Source organism: Schistocerca cancellata, chromosome 8 (assembly GCF_023864275.1).
Source record: "Schistocerca cancellata isolate TAMUIC-IGC-003103 chromosome 8, iqSchCanc2.1, whole genome shotgun sequence".
Lineage (NCBI taxonomy): Eukaryota > Metazoa > Arthropoda > Insecta > Orthoptera > Acrididae > Schistocerca > Schistocerca cancellata.
In genome coordinates, this window is record NC_064633.1 from 407,917,929 (window position 1) to 407,938,626 (window position 20,698).

General features: G+C 39.9%; 1 protein-coding gene across 1 annotated transcript in view; it reads left to right on the top strand.

Annotated features, from left to right (window-relative positions):
• LOC126094706 (uncharacterized) overlaps window positions 1-18,219 on the top strand; it is a 294,462-nt gene extending 276,243 nt beyond the window's left edge. The window contains exon 5 of the mRNA XM_049909236.1: window positions 16,680-18,219. Within this exon, the coding sequence (XP_049765193.1) occupies window positions 16,680-16,861 (182 nt within the window). The 3' untranslated portion in view covers window positions 16,862-18,219. The remainder of the gene's footprint in view (window positions 1-16,679) is intronic.
• Window positions 18,220-20,698: the final 2,479 nt, after the last annotated feature.

Genomic DNA, 20,698 nt, shown 5'->3' on the forward strand with positions numbered 1-20,698 from the left:
TAAGGGAAATTCAAGCACTCACCTATAACAGATTGGTGCATGGAGCATAGAAACATTTAATGAAAAACAGCATTCAAACTAGTTCTTTCTCTAGCAGAAGTACATACATTCATACACATGACCACCAAAATGCATTTGGGTGTCTGTGCAGTTATATGTGTGAATGTGTGTACTTCTCCCAGAAAAAGAGCTTGTGCTCAAAAGCTAGTGTGAATGCTGTTTTCTGACACATGTTCCTATGCTCTATGCATTGATTTGCTATAGGTGAGTGGTTGCCTTTCCATTTTTAGAGTGTTATTATTTTTATAAGTGTGTTGGCTGCCTGCATTTTATTCCTGTCTAAAACCCATTTTTTTATCCCCCCTCTTGTATTTATCTCTTGCCCAAAATCTAATGCCATAACCTGCACTATAACATTAATATCTTCACAAATCATCGCAGATAACGCCATATCGTAAACTGTGCCACTACTTAAAATTTGTAGTGTTCTGTGTGAACAATAGTTCATGGTGCTATTGCAGGATGCCACTAGCTGGGGCTTCATTTTAGTCAAATGTGTGAATGTGGCTTTACACAAGGAAAGGGTATTTTCTGGATGTCCTTTTCCTCAGACCACATGAAACATCTGCTACAGCATCCAGGAACAGTTAACTTTCCACTGGTAGGAGCAGTAGAGAGTGGAAAATGGTAGACAGCAGTAAAATATCCAAAACAGATATTAGAGGATATTGGGTGTAAAAGAAAACTGACATGTGACAGGAAAACATGGAGAATAGCATTAAATGGTGTGTTTCTTGCAGTTTTCCCTGTGGATAGGTTGTTCCACCATCTTTCAGGCCTCCAGACCAGGTAGGAATATTTATTTTTCTAACATTTCATCTGATAACTGTGTGGCTATCTTCAAGATGATTCAGTGACTGAAGTAATATCAGTCAACTGGAGTAAATGCCAGTGAGGCATCTACCTTCTGCAGCCCAACAAATTGACAGTAGCAGAGCATTGTATTTCCTCTGTCCATTCCATTGGTTATGAAGAAGTAAAGATACAGGTCACATCCACATCCTGTGGGATTCAGTGGTCAAGGAAGCTGTGGAAATAAAGTTAGAAGACAACCTACTCAACTCTCAGAGGAACTGCTGTTGTGAATTTTTGCTGCCTGATGTTCAGACACTTGCCATCCAATTACCCATATAATTTGTAAGGAGTGTGGATTTGCTGATGTAGCACTTACTATGTTTTATTCTTAGAAGCATAAAGTATTACCTGTGATTGATGCTCTTGTGCCAGCTGTCTTATCTCTGGCACATGCATGTTTACTACACAGTATATCTTTCTGTTAAGCAGTTTTAATAGAGACAGTGACTCACCTTGAAAATGGTGTATGGTTGTGTCAATTATTGGAAAAACAAATATTGTTGTCCCAGATATATCACTGGAAAGGCTCCTGCATTCTTCTCTCTTCATATATTCTTTTCATTAATTCTTGATTTTTTTATTTGGTGTTGTTGTTGTGGTCTTCAGTCCAGAGACTGGTTTGTTGCAGCTCTTCATGCTACTCTATCTTGTGCAAGCTTCTTCTTCTCCCAGTACCTACTGCAACCTACATCCTTATGAATCTGCTTAGTTTATTCATCTCTTGGTCTCCCTCTACGATTTTTACCCTCTACGTTGCCCTCCAATACTAAATTGGTAATCCCTTGATGCCTCAGAACATGCCGTACCAACCGATCCCTTCTTCTAGTCAAGGTGTGCCATAAATTTCTCTTCTCCCCAATCCTATTCAATAATTCCTCATTAGTTATGTGATCTACCCATTTAATCTTCAGCATTCTTCTGTAGCACCACATTTCGAAAGCTTCTATTCTCTTCTTGTCCAAACTATTTATCGTCCATGTTTCACTTTCATACATGGCTACACTCCATACAAATACTTTCAGAAACAACTTCCTGACACTTAAACCTATACTCGATGTTAACAAATTTCTCGTCTTGAGAAACGCTTTCCTTGCCATTGCCAGTCTACATTTTATATCCTCTCTACTTCGACCATCATCAGTAATTTTGCTCCCCAAATAGCAAAACTCAACTACTACTTTAAGCGTCTCATTTCCTAATCTAATTGCTACAGCATCACCCAATTTAATTCGACTACATTCCATTATCCTCATTTTGCTTTTGTTGATGTTCATCTAATATCCTCCTTTCATGACTCTGTCCATTCTGTTCAGCTGCTCTTCCAAGTCCTTTGCTGTCTCTGACAGAATTACAATGCCATCGGTGAACCTCAAAGTGTTTATTTCTTCTCCTTGGATTTTAATTCCTACTCCAAATATTTCTTTTGTTTCCTTTACTGCTTGTTCAATATACAGATTGAATAACATCGGGGAGAGGCTACAATCCTGTCTCACTCCCTTCCCAACCACTGCTTCCCTTTCATGCCCCTCGACTGTTATAACTGTCATCTGGTTTCTGTACAAATTGTAAATAGTCTTTTGCTCCTTGTAATTTACCCCTGCCACCTTCACAATTTGAAAGAGAGTATTCCAGTCAACAATGTCAAAAGCTTTCTCTAAGTCTACAAATGCTAGAAATGTAGGTTTGCCTTTTCTTAATCTATTTTCTGAGATACGTCATAGGGAATCCAAAATGATCTTCCCCGAGGTCGGCTTCTACCAGTTTTTCCATTCGTCTGTAAAGAATTTGTGTTGGTATTTTGCAGCCGTGGCTTATTAAACTGATAGTTCAGTAATTTTCACACCTGTCAACACTTTCTTTCTTTGGGATTGGAATTAATATATTTTTCTTGAAGTCTGAGGCTATTTTGCATGTCTCATACATCTTGCTCAACAGATGGTAGAGTTTTGTTAGGCCTGGCTCTCCCAAGGCTGTCAGTAGTTCTAATGGAATGTTGTCTACTCCCGGGGCCTTGTGTCGGCTTATGTCTTTCAGTGCTCAGTCAAGCTCTTCACGCAGTATCATATCTCCCATTTCATCTTCATTTACATCCTCCTCCTTTTCCATAATATTGTCCTTAAGTACATTTCCCTTGTACAGACCCTCTATATACTCTTTCCTCCTTTCTGCTTTCTCTTCTTTGCTTAGAACTGGGTTTCCATCTGAGGTCTTGATATTCATACAAGTGGTTCTCTTTGCTCCAAAAGTCTCTTTAATTTTCCTGTATGCAGTATCTATCTTACCACTAGTGAGATATGCCTCTACATCCTTACATTTGTCCTCTAGCCATCCCTATTTAGCCATTTTGCACTTCCTGTCGATCTCATTTTTGAGACGTTTGTATTCCTTTTTGCCTGCTTCATTTACTGCATTTTTATATTTTCTCCTTTCATCAATTAAATTCAATATTTCTTCTGTTACCCAAGGATTTCTACTAGCCCTCATCTTTTTTCCTACTTGATCCTCTGCTGCCTTCACTATTTCATCCCTCAAAGCTACCCATTCTTCTTCTGCTGTATTTCTTTCCCCCATTCCTGTCAATCGTTCCCTAATGCTCTCCCTGAAACTCTCTACAACCTCTGGTTCTGTCAGTTTATCCAGTTCCCATCCTATTAAATTCCCACATTTTTGCAGTTTCTTCAGTTTTAATAGACTGTGGTCAGAGTCCACATCTGCCCCTGGAAATGTCTTACAGTTTAAAACCTGGTTCCTAAATCTCTGTCTTACCATTATATAATCTACTTGAAACCTATAAGTATCTCCAGGCCTCTTCCATGCATACAACCTTTTTTTATGATTCTTGAACCAAGTGTTAGCTATGATTAAGTTATGCTCTCCGCAAAATTCTACCAGGCGGCTTCCTCTTTCATTTCTTGACCCCATTCCATATTCGCCTACTTCGTTTCCTTCTCTCCCTTTCCCTACTCTCGAATTCCAGTCACCCGTGACTATTAAATTTTCGTCTCCCTTCACTACCTGAATAATTTCTTTTTTCTCATCATACATTTCATCAATTTCTTCATCATTTGCAGAGCTAGTTGGCATATAAACGTGTACTACTGTAGTAGGTGTGGGCTTCGTGTCTATCTTGGCCACAATAATGCATTCACTATGCTGTTTGTAGTAACTTACCCAAACTCCCTCCGCCACACACCGTTGGGTGGCTTGCGGAGTATAAATGTAAATGTAGATGTAGAACTCCTATTTTCCTATTCATTATTATACCTACTCCTGCATTACCACTATTTGATTTTGTATTCATAACCCTGTATTCACCTGAGCAGAAGTCTTGTTCCTCCTGCCACCAAACTTCATTAATTCTCACTATATCTCACTTTAACCTATCCATTTCCCTTTTTAAATTTTCTAACGCATGTGCCCGATTAAAAGATCTGAAATTCCACGCTCCAATCCGTAGAACGCCAGTTTTCTTTCTCCATATAACGATGTCCTCCCGAGTAGTCCCCACCCGGAGATCTGAATGGGAGACTATTTTACCTCCGGAATATTTTACCCAAGAGGATACCATCATCATTTAACCATACTGTAAAGCTGCATGCTCTCGGTAAAAATTATGGCTGTAGTTTCCCCTTACTTTCAGCCATTTGCAGTACCAGCACAGAAAGGTCATGTTGGTTAGTGTTACAAGGCCAGATCAGTCAATCATCCAGACTGTTGCCCCTGCAACTAATGAAAAGGCTGCTGTCCATCTTCAGGAACCACATATTTGTCTGACCTCTCAACAGATACCCCTCCATTGTGGTTGCACCTATGATATGGCTGTCTGTATCAGGCAAGCAAGTCTCCCCACCAACAGCAAGGTCCATGCTTCATGGGTTCATGGGTTATTTCTCTGCTGAGAATTTAGCATTCTTGCACACTACATACAATGTAGCGTTATTATTACAACATAATGCAGGTAGCTGAACTACAAGCTCCAAATTATATGGAGTGTTTAAAGTTCCCGGTAGATAAATACGGTTTAGCAAACTGTGACTCATACTCTGAACATTGGTATTAATGTGCAATTCTCTTACCAAGTGATCTTTCTAGGCGTGACTCATGACATTACAGTGCCTTCTCACTTCTGCCAGTATCTCTGTCCTCCTTTCCAGTCTTCACAGAAGCTATCCCTTCCAAACCACACACGCTCTTCTACAGGTGAAAGATACCTTCTGGAAACAATTGCCTATGCTTTGGTTAAGCCATTTGTTCACAGTACTTGTTTCTCAGCAGTGGCCATTTTTTGGGGTGTACAAGAGAATTCTTTTGTGGATCAGAAGGCTGCAGAGCAGTACTAGTGGAAATAAAGTTGTGAGGGAGCTCCTTGGATCATGAGTCATACATGGATAACTCATTTGATAAGAGCATTCCCTACAAAGGACAAGGTTCAAAGTTTGAGTTATGGCCAAACACACAAAACTTTCAACAGTGGAAACCCTGAGGTTGGAATTTCAACAATATTAGGAAAATAATAAATTGCTACTCACTGTAAAGATGACCCATTGAGTTGCAGACAGGCACAATGGAAAGACTGTTACTGTCTTGGCAGTTTTAAACTTTTGTGTCCAGTTGAGTTGCTGACCGACAAAACAAAAAGGCTGTTACATATTATAGCTTTTGGCCAAAGCCTTCTTCAGTAAAGAAAACACTCACACATTCACACAATCAAGCACACCTCATGCACGCATGACTACTACCACCGGCAGCTCCAACCAGTATGCAACTGTTACATGAATAATGATCTGGATTGAGGTGGGGAAGGGGGATGGTTAGCAGGGTGCAGGTTGGAGGAGAGAGGCATGCTGTCTGGCAGGGCATGCTGGGATTAGATAGCAGCCTGGAGAGACTGCCATGTGCAGTTTCAGGAGGTGGGATATGGTGGCGGAGGGGGGGGGGGGGGGGGGGGGGAAGTGAACAGAAGAGAAGAGGAGAGGAGCAGCAAAAGGGAAGGGAAAAGGATGGGTGGGTGCATTGGCAGATGGCAGCATACAATGAGGGTGAGGAGACATGAAAAAGGAGAGGGTGATAGTACAGAGGGGACGGAAACTGTTGGGTGAAGGTTGTGAGGACAGTAGGTTACAATAGGCTGAGACTGGGATAAAATCAGGAGCAGAGAATGCGTTGTAAGGATAACTCCCACCTGTACAGTTCAGAAAAGCTGGTACTGGAAAGGAGGATACTGATTGACCAGGTTGTGAAGCAGCCATTGCAATCAAGCATGTTATGTTTAGCTGCATGTTGTGCCACAGGGTGGTCTACTTTGCTCTTGGCTACAGTTTGGCCGTGGCCTTTCATCTGGTGGGCAGCTGGTTAGTAGTGATGCCAATATAAAAAGCTGTGCACTGGTTGCAGCAGAGCTGGTGTATGACATGCCTGCTTTCACAGGTATCCTAGCCTTTGATAGTTTAAGATAAACCTGTGACGGGACTGGAATACCAAGTGTTGAGTTGGTGGATTGGGCAGGTATTGCACCTGGATGTTTTTGAGGGGTATAATAACTGTGACAAGGTAGTGTTCAGTTGTTTTAAGAAAGTCAGAGTGCGTGCAGTTTGGAAGGTAATGAAAAAACACAGGAAGCAAGAGAAAGAATGGACAAAGAGAAGAGAAATGCTTTAGAACAACTGAACCACACCTTTCATCAGGGCTTTGATTATCTGTCATCATGCCCTGAAATGAGGGACATTCTACTTAAGATTCTTCCAAACCCTCCTAAATTGGTTTCTGTTGCCCACCCATCTTCCACCATATCCTAGTCCATCCCTATGCCACTCCTGAACTGAACCCCTTGTCACAGTTCTTGTTGTTGTGGTCTCAGGACCGAAGCACATCTACAGTGACAAGATATCCCTTTCCCAGTATACTGAAGATCTCACAAAAGCCTTCACAGACAGGCACTATTCCCTGGATTGCCTACCATCATGCCCTGAAATGAGGGCCATCCCACCCAAGATCCTTCTGATTCCTCCTAAAGAGGTTTTCCATCGCCCATCCAGTCCCCATGCCATCTTAGTCCATCCCTATGCCAATTCCAGTCCCAACGCCTTGCCACAGGAATCATATCCCTATGGAAGACCCAGGCAAGAGACCTGCCCAATCTGCACACCTAGCAGTTCCTATTGCAGTCCTGTCACACACTTATCTTGTTATTGTTGTGGTCTTCAGTCCTGAGACTGGTTTGATGCAGCTCTTCATGCTACTCTATCCTGTGCAAGCTTCTTCATCTCCCAGTACCTACTGCAACCTACATCCTTCTGAATCTGTATAGTGTATTCATCTCTTAGTCTCCCTCTACGATTTTTACCCTCCACACTGCCCTCCAATACTAAACTGGTGATCCCCTGACACCTCAGAGTATGCCCTACCAACCGATCCCTTATTCTAGTCAAGTTGTGCCACACATTTCGCTTCTCTCCAATTCTATTCAATACCTCCTCATCAGTTATGTGATCTACCCATCTAATCTTCAGCATTCTTCTGTAGCACCACATTTCGAAAGCTTCTATTCTCTTCTTGTCCAAACTATTTATCATCCACGTTTCACTTCCATACATGGCTACACCCCATACAAATACTTTCAGAAACGACTTCCTGACACTTAAATCTATACTCGATGTTAACAAATTTCTCTTTTTCAGAAACGCTTTCCTTGCCATTGCCAATCTACATTTTATATCCTCTCTACCTCAACCAGCATCAGTTATTTTACTCCCCAAAGAGCAAAACTCATTTACTACTTTAAGCATCTCATTTCCTAATCTAATTGCTGCAGCATCACCTGACTTAATTCGACTACATTCCATTATTCTCCTTTTGCTTTTGTTGATGTTCATCTTATATTCTCCTTTCAAGACCCTGTCCATTCTGTTCAGCTGCTCTTGCAAGTTCTTTGCTGTCTCTGACAGAATTACAATGCCATTGGCGAACCTCAAAGTTTTTATTTCTTCTCCATGGATCTTAATTTCTACTCCAAATTTTTCTTTTGTTTCCTTCACTACTTGCTCAATACACAGACTGAATAACCTCAGGGATAGGCTACAACCCTGTCTCACTCAATTCCCAACCACTGCTTCCCTTTCATGCCCCTTGACTCTTATAACTGCCATCTGGTTTCTGTACAAATTGTAAATAGCCTTTCACTCCCTGTATTTTACCCCTGCCACCTTCACAATTTGAAAGAGAGTATTCCGTCAATACTGTCAAAAGCTTTCTCTAAGTCTACAAATGCTAGAAACATAGGTTTGCCTTTCCTTAATCTCTTTTCTGAGATAAGTCATAGGGTCAGTATTGCCTCACGTGTTCCAACATTCCTATGGAATCCAAACTGATCATCCCCAAGGTTGGCTTCTACCAGTTTTTCCATTCATCTGTAAAGAATTTGTGTTAGTATTTTGCAGCTGTGGCTTATTAAACTGATAGTTTGGTAGTTTTCACATCTGTTAACACCTGCTTTCTTTGGGATTGAAATTATTATATTCTTCTTGAAGTCTGAGGTTATTTTGTCTGTCTCATACATCTGGCTGACCAGACGGTAGAGTTTTGTTAGGCCTGGCTCTCCCAAGGCTGTCAGTAGTTCCAATTGAATGTTGTCTACTCCCGGGGCCTTGTTTCAACTTAGGTCTTTCAGTGCACAGTCAAACTCTTCACGCAGTATCATATCTCCTATTTCATCTTCATCTACATTCTCTTCCATTTCTATAATATTGTCCTCAAGAACGTCGCCCTTGTATAGACTGTCTATATACTCCTTCTACCTATCTGCTTTTACTTCTTTTCTTAGAACTGGGTTTCCATCTGAGTTCTTGACATTCATGCAAGTGGTTCTCTTTTCTCCAAAGGTCTCTTTAATTTTCATGTAGGCAGTATCTATCTTACCCCTAGTGATATGTGCCTCTACATCCTTACATTTGTCCTCTAGCCATCCCTGCTTAGCCAATTTGCACTTCCTGTCGATTCCTTTTTGCCTGCCTCATTTACTGCATTTTTATATTTTCTCTTTGTATCAATTAAATTCAGTATCTCTTCTGTTACCCAAGGATTTCTATTAGCCCTCATCTTTTTCCTACGTGATCCTCTCCTACCTTCCCTATTTTGTCTCTCAAAGCTATCCGTTCTTGTCAGTCGTTACCTAATGCTCTCCCTGAAGCTCTCTACAACCTCTGGTTCTTTCAGTTTATCCAGGTCCCATCCCCTCAATTTCCCACATTTTTGCGGTTTCTTCAGTTTTAGTCTTATCTTATCCCATCACATGCCACACCAGCTGTGAAAGCAGCTATGTCGTATACCAGCTCTGCTGCAACCATTGCATAGCTTTTAATATTGGTCGGACTGCTATCCAGTTGTCCATGAGGATGAACGGCCACCACCAAACTGTGGTCAAGAGCAAAGCAACATGCAGCTGAACAAAACATGCTTCACTGCAAAGGCTGCTTCACAACCCAGGCCATCTGTTGCCTCCCCTCCAGTACCAGATTTTCTGAACTGTGCAGATGAGAGTTACCCTTAGAACACATTCTCCACTCCCAGAATTATCAAGGCCTCACTCTACAGTACCCTATTGTCCCCACAGCCCCCACCCAACAATCTCTGCCCCTGTGTCTTATCTTCTGCTCTCTTCTCATATTCCCTCACCCTCATTGTGAGTTGACCTTTGCCAGTGCACCCACCTGTCCTTTACCTTTCCCTGCTCCTCTCTTTTCACTTTTCTCTCTCTCTCCTCCCCCCCCCCCCCACCCTCCCACCCCCCTCAGCTTCTGACACTGTGTCTGGCAATCTTGCCAGTCACTACACACCCCACCAGACAGCACTCTTCTCTCCCCTCTCCCCTCCCTCCCCCCCACCTACCCACCCACACCACATTTACCATGCTCTCTCTCCCCCTTCCCTGCCCCACTCCAGACTGCTATTGGTGTGACTGTCGCATTCTAGTCAGAGCTGCCAGTAGCAGCAGTCCTCGGAGTGTAAGATGTGCTTGCTTATGTGAATCTGTGTTTGTTTTCTTTGCTTAAGAGTGTAACATCCTTTTTGTTGTGGCTGTCAGGAACTCAGCAGGACATAAAATTTTAAAATCACCAAAAAGTTCAGAAACAGCACATACACTGCTCAAGAGTGAAATATTCATTTGGGATATGTTGAATATTGTCTTTAGTGAACAAAATTTAAGTTTCTGCTTAGTTACTTGCGTGTTCTGAGTATCATAATTCAAAGCTATGGAATGAGTCAGTCTATAATTATAGTACACTAGCTTAGCGACTGCTGCTTCACTCACATAGGCTGTATGGTAGGCAAAGATATTTTTTCCTTAATCAAATTTTTATATTGTTCAAATATTGTAACATCTTCTAAATTTTCAAGCTAATGAAATTCATAGGTGCATGGTCTTTTCCGAATGTAATTCTGACCAGAAAGCGATTCTGTTTGCTGGAGTGCAATGCTTTTGTTAGCATGCCTTATGCATTTTTGTGAAGATATTTCCATAGTAACTTTCATCTCCTAAAACATATTTCTTTGTATCTAACCAAGAAATGAAATAACCAGTTTTCATTGATTTAGCTTTAAAATTTTTTTTAGTGTAGTGAAATATTTTCTTAAAAATTTTCATCCCCTATTTCACCCCCTTAGGGGCTGAATTTTCAAAAACTGTGAAAACACTCTTTTTTTAACAGAGAAGATATACAAGTGCTCATAGATTTTGCTTTGAAAATGTTTTCATAATAAAATAATTTCATACAATTTTTCATCAGCTATTTCACTCCATTAGGGAATTGAATTTCCAAAAACAATGAAATACATATACTTTTTTAAATTTTTATCGAGAATTCTAATATCATTTTTATAGATGTAGCATTGATAATTCTTTAATAATGATTTATTTTCAAAAAATGTTTCACTCTGTTTTACCCCCTTAGTTGTTGAATTTCCAAAAATGCTGAAACAAGTTTTTTTTTATTTTTGACTGAGAAACCAAATATCAGTTTTTGTAGTTCTAGCTTCAACTTGTCTTAATAGTGACATATTTTCAAAAAGCCTTTCATCCCCTATTCCACTCCCTGAGTAGTGGAATTTTGAACAATCTTTTCTCAAATAATGCCTACAATATAAGATCCTCACCTCCAAATTTCAAGTTTCTGTCCTAAGTGGTTTGGGCTGGGCGATGATAAGTCAGTCAGTTGGGGCACTGCTTTTTATGTATACATAGATTATCTGAAAGGAAAATATAGATGGCAATATGATGACCATTTATTTTATTAATAAACTTTTTTTTTCTTTTTGTTACAATGATTTATACTTAGCTATGTTCAGTGTATCTCTCTCTCTCTCTCTCTCTCTCTCTCTCTCGCACTCTCTCTCTCGCACTCTCATAGAATAATTAAGTAATTAATAGTGTAAATAATTTCTTCTTCTTTCTTCTAGTATTATATTTATGAATTTGCTGTTGTTTTAAAACAGTGACTGATTCCAGAATGAGATTTACACTCTGCAGCGGAGTGTGCAATGATATGAAACTTCCCGGCAGATTAAAACTGTGTGCCAGACAGCCAGATTAAAACTGTGTGCCTGTCTGGCACACAGTTTTAATCTGCCAGGAAGTTTCATATCAGCACACACTCTGTTGCAGAGTGAAAATCTCATTCTGGAAACATCCCCCAGGCTGTGGCTAAGCCATGTCTCCGCAATATCCTTTCTTTCAGGAGTGCTAGTTCTGCAAGGTTCGCAGGAGAGCATCTGTAAAGTTTGGAAGGTAGGAGACGAGGTACTGGCAGAAGTAAAGTTGTGAGGACGGGGTGTGAGTTGTGCTTGGGTAGCTCAGTGGTAGAGCACTTGCCCGCGAAAGGCAAAGATCCCGAGTTCAAGTCTCGGTCTGGCACGCAGTTTTAATCTGCCAGGAAGTTTCAGTGACTGATTGTTGAAAATAAACTTCGCTCAGGAGTAAATGTACTTTGAAGCTGATGTCGTCATACCAAACAGTTTAAAGAGCTGGATAGTGGACACTACACATTGCCCTTGTTACACGCTTCTCTGCAAGTAGGTAATTTGTCAGAATAGTTGTACTTGTATTAAACATTGTAGATAAATATGATATGTATTAACCTTTGTACAAAAGTTGATGCATCAAATGTCATCATTTGATGGTTATTGGTGCATACAAAAAATGTAAATAAACAGAAGTAAATAAATCTTTGTAATCAGTCAGGGACTCAGAGCATATTTCCTCAGTGACTTAAATATGTAGTAGTAACAGCCATATATAAAACTGAATATAAGTAGATCCACCTATTATTACAGACCCATTTTGCTCCTTCCAGTCTTTTAAAAATTTCTTGAAAATGTAGCCCAGTTTCCAAGTGGAAATTGTTAACTGCTTTTCAGTTCAGCTTTTGTAAAGGATCATCTATGGAGAAAGCCATATACGACCTTACAAATCAAAGTGTATGAGCTCTACCTAAGAAAAATTGTCTTTTTGATATATTCTGTAACCTTGCCAAAGACTTTGAAAGTGTGGACTAGAAAACTCTGCTTGGCAGACTAAAATGTTATGGCATTAATGACATCCCCATTGTATGGATGAAGTGCTGCTTTCATAACAAAAATCAGAGAGTCATATTGGTAGACTGTCACAGGAATGAAACTAAACTTAGAATAAGGGAACATAACACGTGAAGTCCTACGAGGCTCAGTACTTGGTATGCTCTTATTTTTGACGTGCATAAATTATCTTCCAGTGGCTTTAAAGTATGGTTCAAAAACAGCAATGTTTGCTGATGACGTTATCCTTCCAATCAGGGTTGTGAACTCAACCTTATTGGATACAGCTTTGATAATAGCTGAGTGGGTGTAACTAGCCGAATCCCCTTATGGTGGACAGTGTCAATGATCCACAGATAGAGTGCTTCATTGACCCACACAGCATGCACACATATTCCAGCCGTGAACACACAGAAGCCCTATAAAACTGGAGATGTGCCATGTCTTCTCCCCAAGACCTGTGGCTAAGGCACTTGATGATGTTCAGTGCCTTTAGGGATCTGGCTTTCGGGTCTCTCAGGTGTGACAACCATGACAATCTGGAGTAAAAAGTGAGACCCAGAAACCTCACTGTGTCTCCAAACTGTCAGATGGTGTCCCCCATATGCAAGGTAGGTAAATTAAAATGAACACATACACATTTATCTGCAGAACACTGAAAACCTGTCTTTGCAGACCACTCCTCAAACTGCCACACTGTAGCTTACAACTGGTGGCTCACTGTTGCAACACTGGAGGAGGAACCAAAAACAGCAAAATCATCCACAAATAAGGAGCATTGTACAGGACTCGTTGCCATAGACATGATATTGTTGATGGCTATGGCAAAGAGGGTAACACTTAAAACACTGCCCTGAGGGACACGCTCTCCTGTTCAGAATGATCTGACAGCAAGACACCAACTTGGGTCCTAAAAGACTGGCAAGATAGGAAAGATTGTATGGAAATGGAAATGAGCGTTTGGCATCATTGGCTGGGAGACCCCTTAAGGGGCAGGCCAGGCCGCCTTGGTGCAAGTCTTATTTCATTCAACAACCAGACCAGACGATGGTTAATCTTTCATTCCAGTGTCTTTCCTATGCAGCTCATTAAGGCAATACTCCTGTAACTGCTGGGAGACGTACAGTCCTTTCCTAGTTTCAGGAGAGGTATCAGAACTGCCTCCCTCCATGAGTTTGGGAAGTTGTAGTATTTGCAGAATGTTTGGCCAACATCTGAGCAATGTCTCTGGGCATCATTTGAACATGCCCCTGTTTCACCACTGCTGCTATTGGTAAATGACTGTGTTTACCAGATATCCTCTGGATGGCTTCTCATACTTTTGTAAAACAAGTGGAACTGTTGATGGACTCCAGGAACTCTTGTGAGTTTTTTGTTCTCCTTAATGATGCCATGAGCCTTGGCTCTTGTGATTCGGAAGGCTGTGAGGTTGTCTGCTGTTGGGCAGCATTTGAAAGTCAAAGAGCCACACACCTGCCCTGGATGGCTGAATGGCATTCTTCGATCAACTAAGGTATAGGTCGCCTCCTAAGAGGGCCGAAATATTTTGCTATGGATAGGTCAGCAGCATGATGGATCACATCCATGGTGTGCTCTGCCCATTCCTGGATGCCGTCACAGTGTTCATACACAGCCAAGTAACTGAACAGCACCCAGTTAGCCTGGCCAAGACTCCATTTTGTTGGCCTCTTTTCCAGCAATGCTCCAGCCAGTAGGTGAATGAGGATTGGGAAGTGGTCACTGGAATGAAGGTTATCAATGACTTCTCAGTGAACAGAGTCAGTGAGGGCTGGAGAGCAGAAAGATAGGTCGAGAGATAGGTCGATGGCCGAGAATGACCCTGTAGCAGTGCATAAGTGAGTCAGAGTACCAGTGTTTAGGATGCACAGCCCTTTGAGATGTCAAGATGCTCTCCAAACTCGACCCCAAGGGCAAGTAGAGGTCGAGCCCCCAGGGCATGATGGGCATTGGTCTCCCAGGAGGAGAAACAGTCTGGGGAGTTGTTCCATAAGACCTATGAGAGCCTTAGAGTCTACTGCATCCAGTGGAGGTAAATAAAGAGAGCAAACTGTAAGCCTCCAATGTGCATGAATTTCAATTGCAACTGCTTGCAGGTCAGCATCCAGGAGGAGCAGAGCAGAGGAGTGGTGCCCATTATTGACAAACATGGCAACCCCTCCTTTGGCCCTTTCCCTAGTCAAGTCATACTTGTGATCTCTGCAGTATGCTCCACACAGGGTGATGCCCACAGTAGTTGACACACTTTGGAGGAGAGGAGCAACCAACTCCGTCATGGGCAGCTTTACCACATTTGCTACAAGTGGCTTCTCCTTTACAGCCAAGAGAAGTGTGCCCAAAGTGCTGGCATTTAAAACACCGCATTGGATTTGGGTAATAAGGTCGTACACTTAGGTGTAGGAAACCTGTCTTCCCATGCTCTGGTAGTTTAGTGCTGTTAAAAGTAAGGATAAAGGAGTTTGATTTTACAAGATCACCATCCAACCTTTTCATAACATATTGCAGGTTGACAATGGCTTCCTGGGACCATTCTGCTTCTAGTTTTCTTTGGGAATGTCAATTAGATTCCTGCAAGTCACAACACCTTTGGAGTAGTTCAAGATGTTGTACAATTCAGTGTCTGTCACATACTCCCTGAGGCATTGAGCTTTCTGAAGGGAGCTAAATGTTTAAACTAACAGGGTCCCATTGTGCAAGCGCTTTACAGCTTTTAAGGTGCCAGCAACGCCTTGTAAGCCTTTCTGTATATAAAACAGTGAAACTTTTTCAAAACTATCCTCTCTTCTTTTAACAATAAGAAACACATTCTGCGGAACAGCATGCATTCTGTTACTACTGACTGGATCAGGAGGACTGGCTACATGAGCCCTCTTGTTAGACTGGGTGTTGGTATCCAGTGGCCCATCCTTTCCACTGGGAGGGGGTAAAGAAAATTTAGGAAATAAGGGTCCACTCAGACAAAGCCCTGAATGCCTTATAGAGCTGAGGTGTGGCATTTTCCTTAGAGGTTGCCTGCTAAGGATTGTTCCACCTCAACAGCCATTCATCCCAGCACACCTTGAGATTGAGGGCTTCTTTATAGCGGTTTATTCTGTTCTTGCTATTCAGGCAGTCAAGCCAAGATCCTCTTTCCCTGAGATACAGAACGTTCCACAGCCGTGCTGCACAGTGGTTGCTGAAGCATGCCCGGAGTTTACGGTGACAGGGGTCTGGCAGCACTTGCCAGTCCCTAGCTCAGGAGCCCTGGGGTCGCCAAGCCTGTACACAGTAAATGAATGCTGAGCCCTTGAGGGCACACTGAACAGAAGTTATATTGAAAAATAGTTTTTTGTAGCCAAAAGAGTGGGAAATAATTTGTTGTATTGGAATCCTTAATAAAACCAACCTGCTTGCATAAAAAAAAGATGCGTTAATTAACTCGACATTGCCATGTGTTCCTGAGAAAAACTGATCTTAACAAGAGACCCTATCTTTTGACTGCCTTGACTTAAAACTTAAATTCTCTCACTGCCAAGGGACCACAGTCCTCAGCATTTGACATAAATTTCAACTTCCTTAGAAAAAGTGGTCTTAACAACAAAGGCTTGTGTTTTTTACGACTGAGGTACTGAACTCTAAAAACACCAGTAGCTATTAAGTTAGTTATCACACAGTTTATGTGGAAGATAAAAGAAGGTTCTGCCTAAAAAATCAGTTTACAGTCCAACAATTGCTGATTTGAATCCTTCAGCCACCTTTAATGTAAACATGTCAGTGTGGAATCCTCTTGAGCCCCTGTGACAGACCTATCTGTGGGCCACTGTCCTCTGTCATCAAACTGAAAATAATGGCTTTTTGCTGCCATCCACACAGTGGTGAAATGGATGTTTATGACAATGAGGTCTCATGCAGTTTTTGTGTATGAGAGCATTTCTTTTCATATAGATGCACGTCCTCTAAATACTATAATTAAGAACATAAGTACATTACATATTTCTGATAAATGTTTATGTAGTTGCTGTTCATTTATACTAGTATGTAAGCAGTTTGGTGACTATCAGGTACATAGACACACTTTAGTGAAAGTAAGACCCACCTACTTTGTATACTTAAAGAAAAGGTATGAATTTTTTGGTGGTCATATCTGTATTTCTCATAAAATCAGCTTAAATATGAATAGCATGTATTTTATTCTTTTACAGGTATGCTTGATGAAGAATCTCCTGATGAGAGTCCAGTGGGACGTTCATACAGTGTACAGTCACTGCCTGGCATGAATTCCACACCAAAGTCACATATTCAGCAACAAGGAATAGACAATCCCGCACTGGATACAGAACTTCCAAAACCTGTCAACTCTTTGCATACTGATTCACAGCTCTAGTAGAGCCATTTGCTTTTTTAAAACTATCCTGACAAGATACTGTACAATAAAAACAGCATCACTGAAATTGTGTTACCATGGCCAAAGATGTTGTTCCTGGTGAAGCCAGCTGATGATGTGTCTTCAAGCAGACAATTATTCGAAGATACCAGACCCTAAGACCAAGTCAGTATATTTACTTGTGTAGCAGCACTACACAAGTACAGCTAAGTGTGATAGTGACAATGTTTTTTCTTGCACAGTGCTAGGACCTTCTCTCATTATCAAAGGTAATGGGCAGTCATGTATTGGAAATAACATTGGCAGAAACATTTGCGACAACTTAAGTTGAAAGAACACAATAAAACAAAATTTGTATAAATTATGATGAGTTTCCTGTGTTAGTACTTCATCATAGCTGTGTGTTATTTTGTAGTAAATGGCTGCAGAGTGTACCAGCAGTAATGTATTTGTTTACAACTTGATTTAGAATCTGCTGTATATGTTCCTTGTCAACAGTAATAAGAAAATTGTGACATGAAATATGGAACAGAAAAACAGAAGAAGGAATGAGATGCACATGCAATCTCTTGACAACCAAAAATTAAAGATAATTATTTTGTGAAATATTTTTATGTAATTAATATGCAAGTGTTTTATAACTAAGCAGAGTTTTGTTGTGAGACTACATGGTGCTAAAAGCTCTTGCATCACAAAAAGTGAATACCAAATTGTTGACAGCAGACTCATTTTAAAACAAAAAAATGCACAATGGTTTATCATCTGTTAATGTTTGATCATCCAATGGAAGGAAAAAAGTCTCAACTTCTTCATCCTGAAAAGCATGTAAAATGTCTTAATTGTAACTCTACGTGGATAATTTTAGAATGAGTACCAAAGAACAGAAATTTAAGGGGCTTTTGTTCCCATAAATGACTTACTACAAAAGTTAAATAGTATTGGACCTTGAGTATCAAGCTCTCAAGCTTTGAAGTCTGTGTTTCTTCCTTTGAATGTAAAGGACTGAGAAGGGGGGAAAAAGATCTTACAATTTTTTTTTTCTTAACTCAGTGTAAGAAAACTATAATCTGTTTACTGTAAAAAAATTTGCTGAACTGAGCTTCTCACACTGCCCTTTAATGAAAAGAAGACCACACACATCAAGGCACTTGAAGTTGCATAGCCATGATTGCAAAATCAGTTATGCTTATTATTTAATTGAGCTAGTGCATTATTTTGAAACAGAAAAAATGTTTTGTACATCTGTTTGTATGAAGTCATAAGATAATGCCACATAAGGGTATTTACATATAAACTTCAGTGCTCTAAACCTGTGGTGTAATGTACTGTTTGCAAAATAAATATCACAAAAAGGAAAATATTACATAATAATTACGCATTGTGTTTCAACACATGCTGGGAATTTGTTATTTATTTTGTTTGTATATAATTTCTTAGTTTCCATAATAATATTCTGGAGATATGTAACCACCAACGTTGCCAACTTTGCATATTCTCATTAGCCTCAATAACAGTTTTTTAACTTTTATAACAATATTGTAACTATGTGAGATATCATGCTGAAATAAGTTCAGCAGAATGTTTGACTTACGACAACCATTAATTGTTCTTAGTGGGATTCAGTAAGCTAGATTAATTATGAGAACAGTGGAATCAATTCTGTTCTTTTGTAATTGTCATATTTATTTTCATTCCATGAATGGCTTACTAAACCATAAGAACCTCATCAACTTAAAATAAATATTAAAGGATGATTATTTCTACTTAGATCAGAGTTGTCACTTTATAGGGGCTGGTATTCAACTGTTGCTTGTTACATAATACTGATGCGCATGTGATGCAACAGGCAGAGGATGAGAATGCTGATAAAAGCGTTAAAGAAGTGTGACAAATGCTTATAATGTTTTTAGGTGTTATTTTTTATTTTAATTTTTGTATGATTTAGTAGTTCACTAGCCTGTTTTCAGGCCCCTAAATATAGATGTATCAGTATTAGAAAATTGTGATATTTAGCACTCTCATACATTACTAAATGAAGTAACATGTTCAGGACAAATCTCTTCTTTAAAAGTGAAAGAAATTCTTCAGAGATGTATTAAGTACTTTGTTATCTGTAATGTCAATGACCTATTCTAACTGGTACTTAATTCAATAAAATGTTACTGTAAGAATGTGCGCATTATTTCTTGAAAGTACTCATTCTTTAAAACATAAATCACTATGAAACAAAATGAAAATACTGCTAATATTGTTAATTTTATGAAAGTCATTTGAACCATCAATGCCAATCTGCTCAACTAGTGTTAAACATTTGAATCAGTAGGGAAACTTTGTTGAATACAAGTGAATTTCATGTATAGTCTCTCAGAAAATGTTACTGAATTGAATTTTATCATTGTAGAGAAAGAGATAATGTGATGAATGACAGGCTTTGAAATAGTTACAATATCTACATATATAACATATACATATGCAACAAATTATTAATTTACCAAATGGGAAAGTGCTGGTAGATAGGCACAATAAAAAAAAACACACAAACACACACACAAAATTTCAAGCTTTCGCAACCAACAGTTGCTTCGTCAGGAAAGAGGGAAGGAGAGGGAAAGATGAAAGGATGTGGGTTTTAAGGGAGCGGAAAGACTTACCTTAGGGGGAAAAAGGGACAGGTATACACTCGTGCACACACACATATCCATCCACACATATACAGACACAAGCAGACATTATATGTGCGGATGGATATGTGTGTGTGTGTGTGTGTGTGTGTGTGTGTGTGTGTGTGTGTGTGTGTGTGTGTGTGTGGCGCGCGCGCGAGTGTATACCTGTCCTTTTTTCCCCCTAAGGTAAGTCTTCCTGCTCCCGGGATTGGAATGACTCCTTACCCTCTCCCTTAAAACCCACATCCTTTCATCTTTCCCTCTCCTTCCCTCTTTCCTGACGAAGCAACCGTTGGTTGCAAAAGCTTGAAATTTTGTGTGTGCGTTTTTTTATTGTGCCTATCTACCAGCGCTTTCCCGTTTGGTAAGTCATGGAATCTTTGTTTTTAATATGTTTTTCCCATGTGGAATGTTTCTTTCTATTTTATTTAAATTATTAATTTAATGTGATATTGCATATGACAATATATTACTAACACAAATATTTGCAACATTACAAAAGACATGCATTCTGTTACTTCTCACCAGCATATCACACCCAAATTCTAGAAGTTCACTGTTAAATGTGTTACAATTGCACCTTTGCCTTTGCCAGAATTAAAAATTCATTATCTTCATAAGGATGTAGTTCTAACAGAAATCCTTTGACTTTTCTTTTGAATTTTTGAGTTGGTAGCTCCCTGATACATTGTAATATGACATTGAAAAGTTTAACTGATCTGCTCACAAAGCACTTCTGTGTTTATTGTAGTTATAGTGGAATGGTACCAAGTCATGTTTGTTCCTGGTACTGTACTTATGGCATGTGTCAAATTGCTGGTGTTTACAATGGTTCCCATTGAAAAGAATTATGAACTTCAAAATATATGTGGTAATGGCAGAGTCATAATATTTAGATTTCTAAATCTATATCTGCTGTGAGCTCTGGGCACCATGCTGTGTATTATCCTCTCTGTCCTTTTTTGGAATCTAAATACATGGTTGTATTATTTTGTTGGCCCCACAGAATGGCACCAAATGATATACTGCTATATATTATGGCACAGCAGGCCATTTTCAGCACTGGAATATGAACACAAAGCCATAGTCAGGAAAAATGTAAGTGCCTTTCATAATTCTACATACCAGTTTTCCTATGTGATTATCCCAAGAGAGTTGGGAATCATCTGTTTTC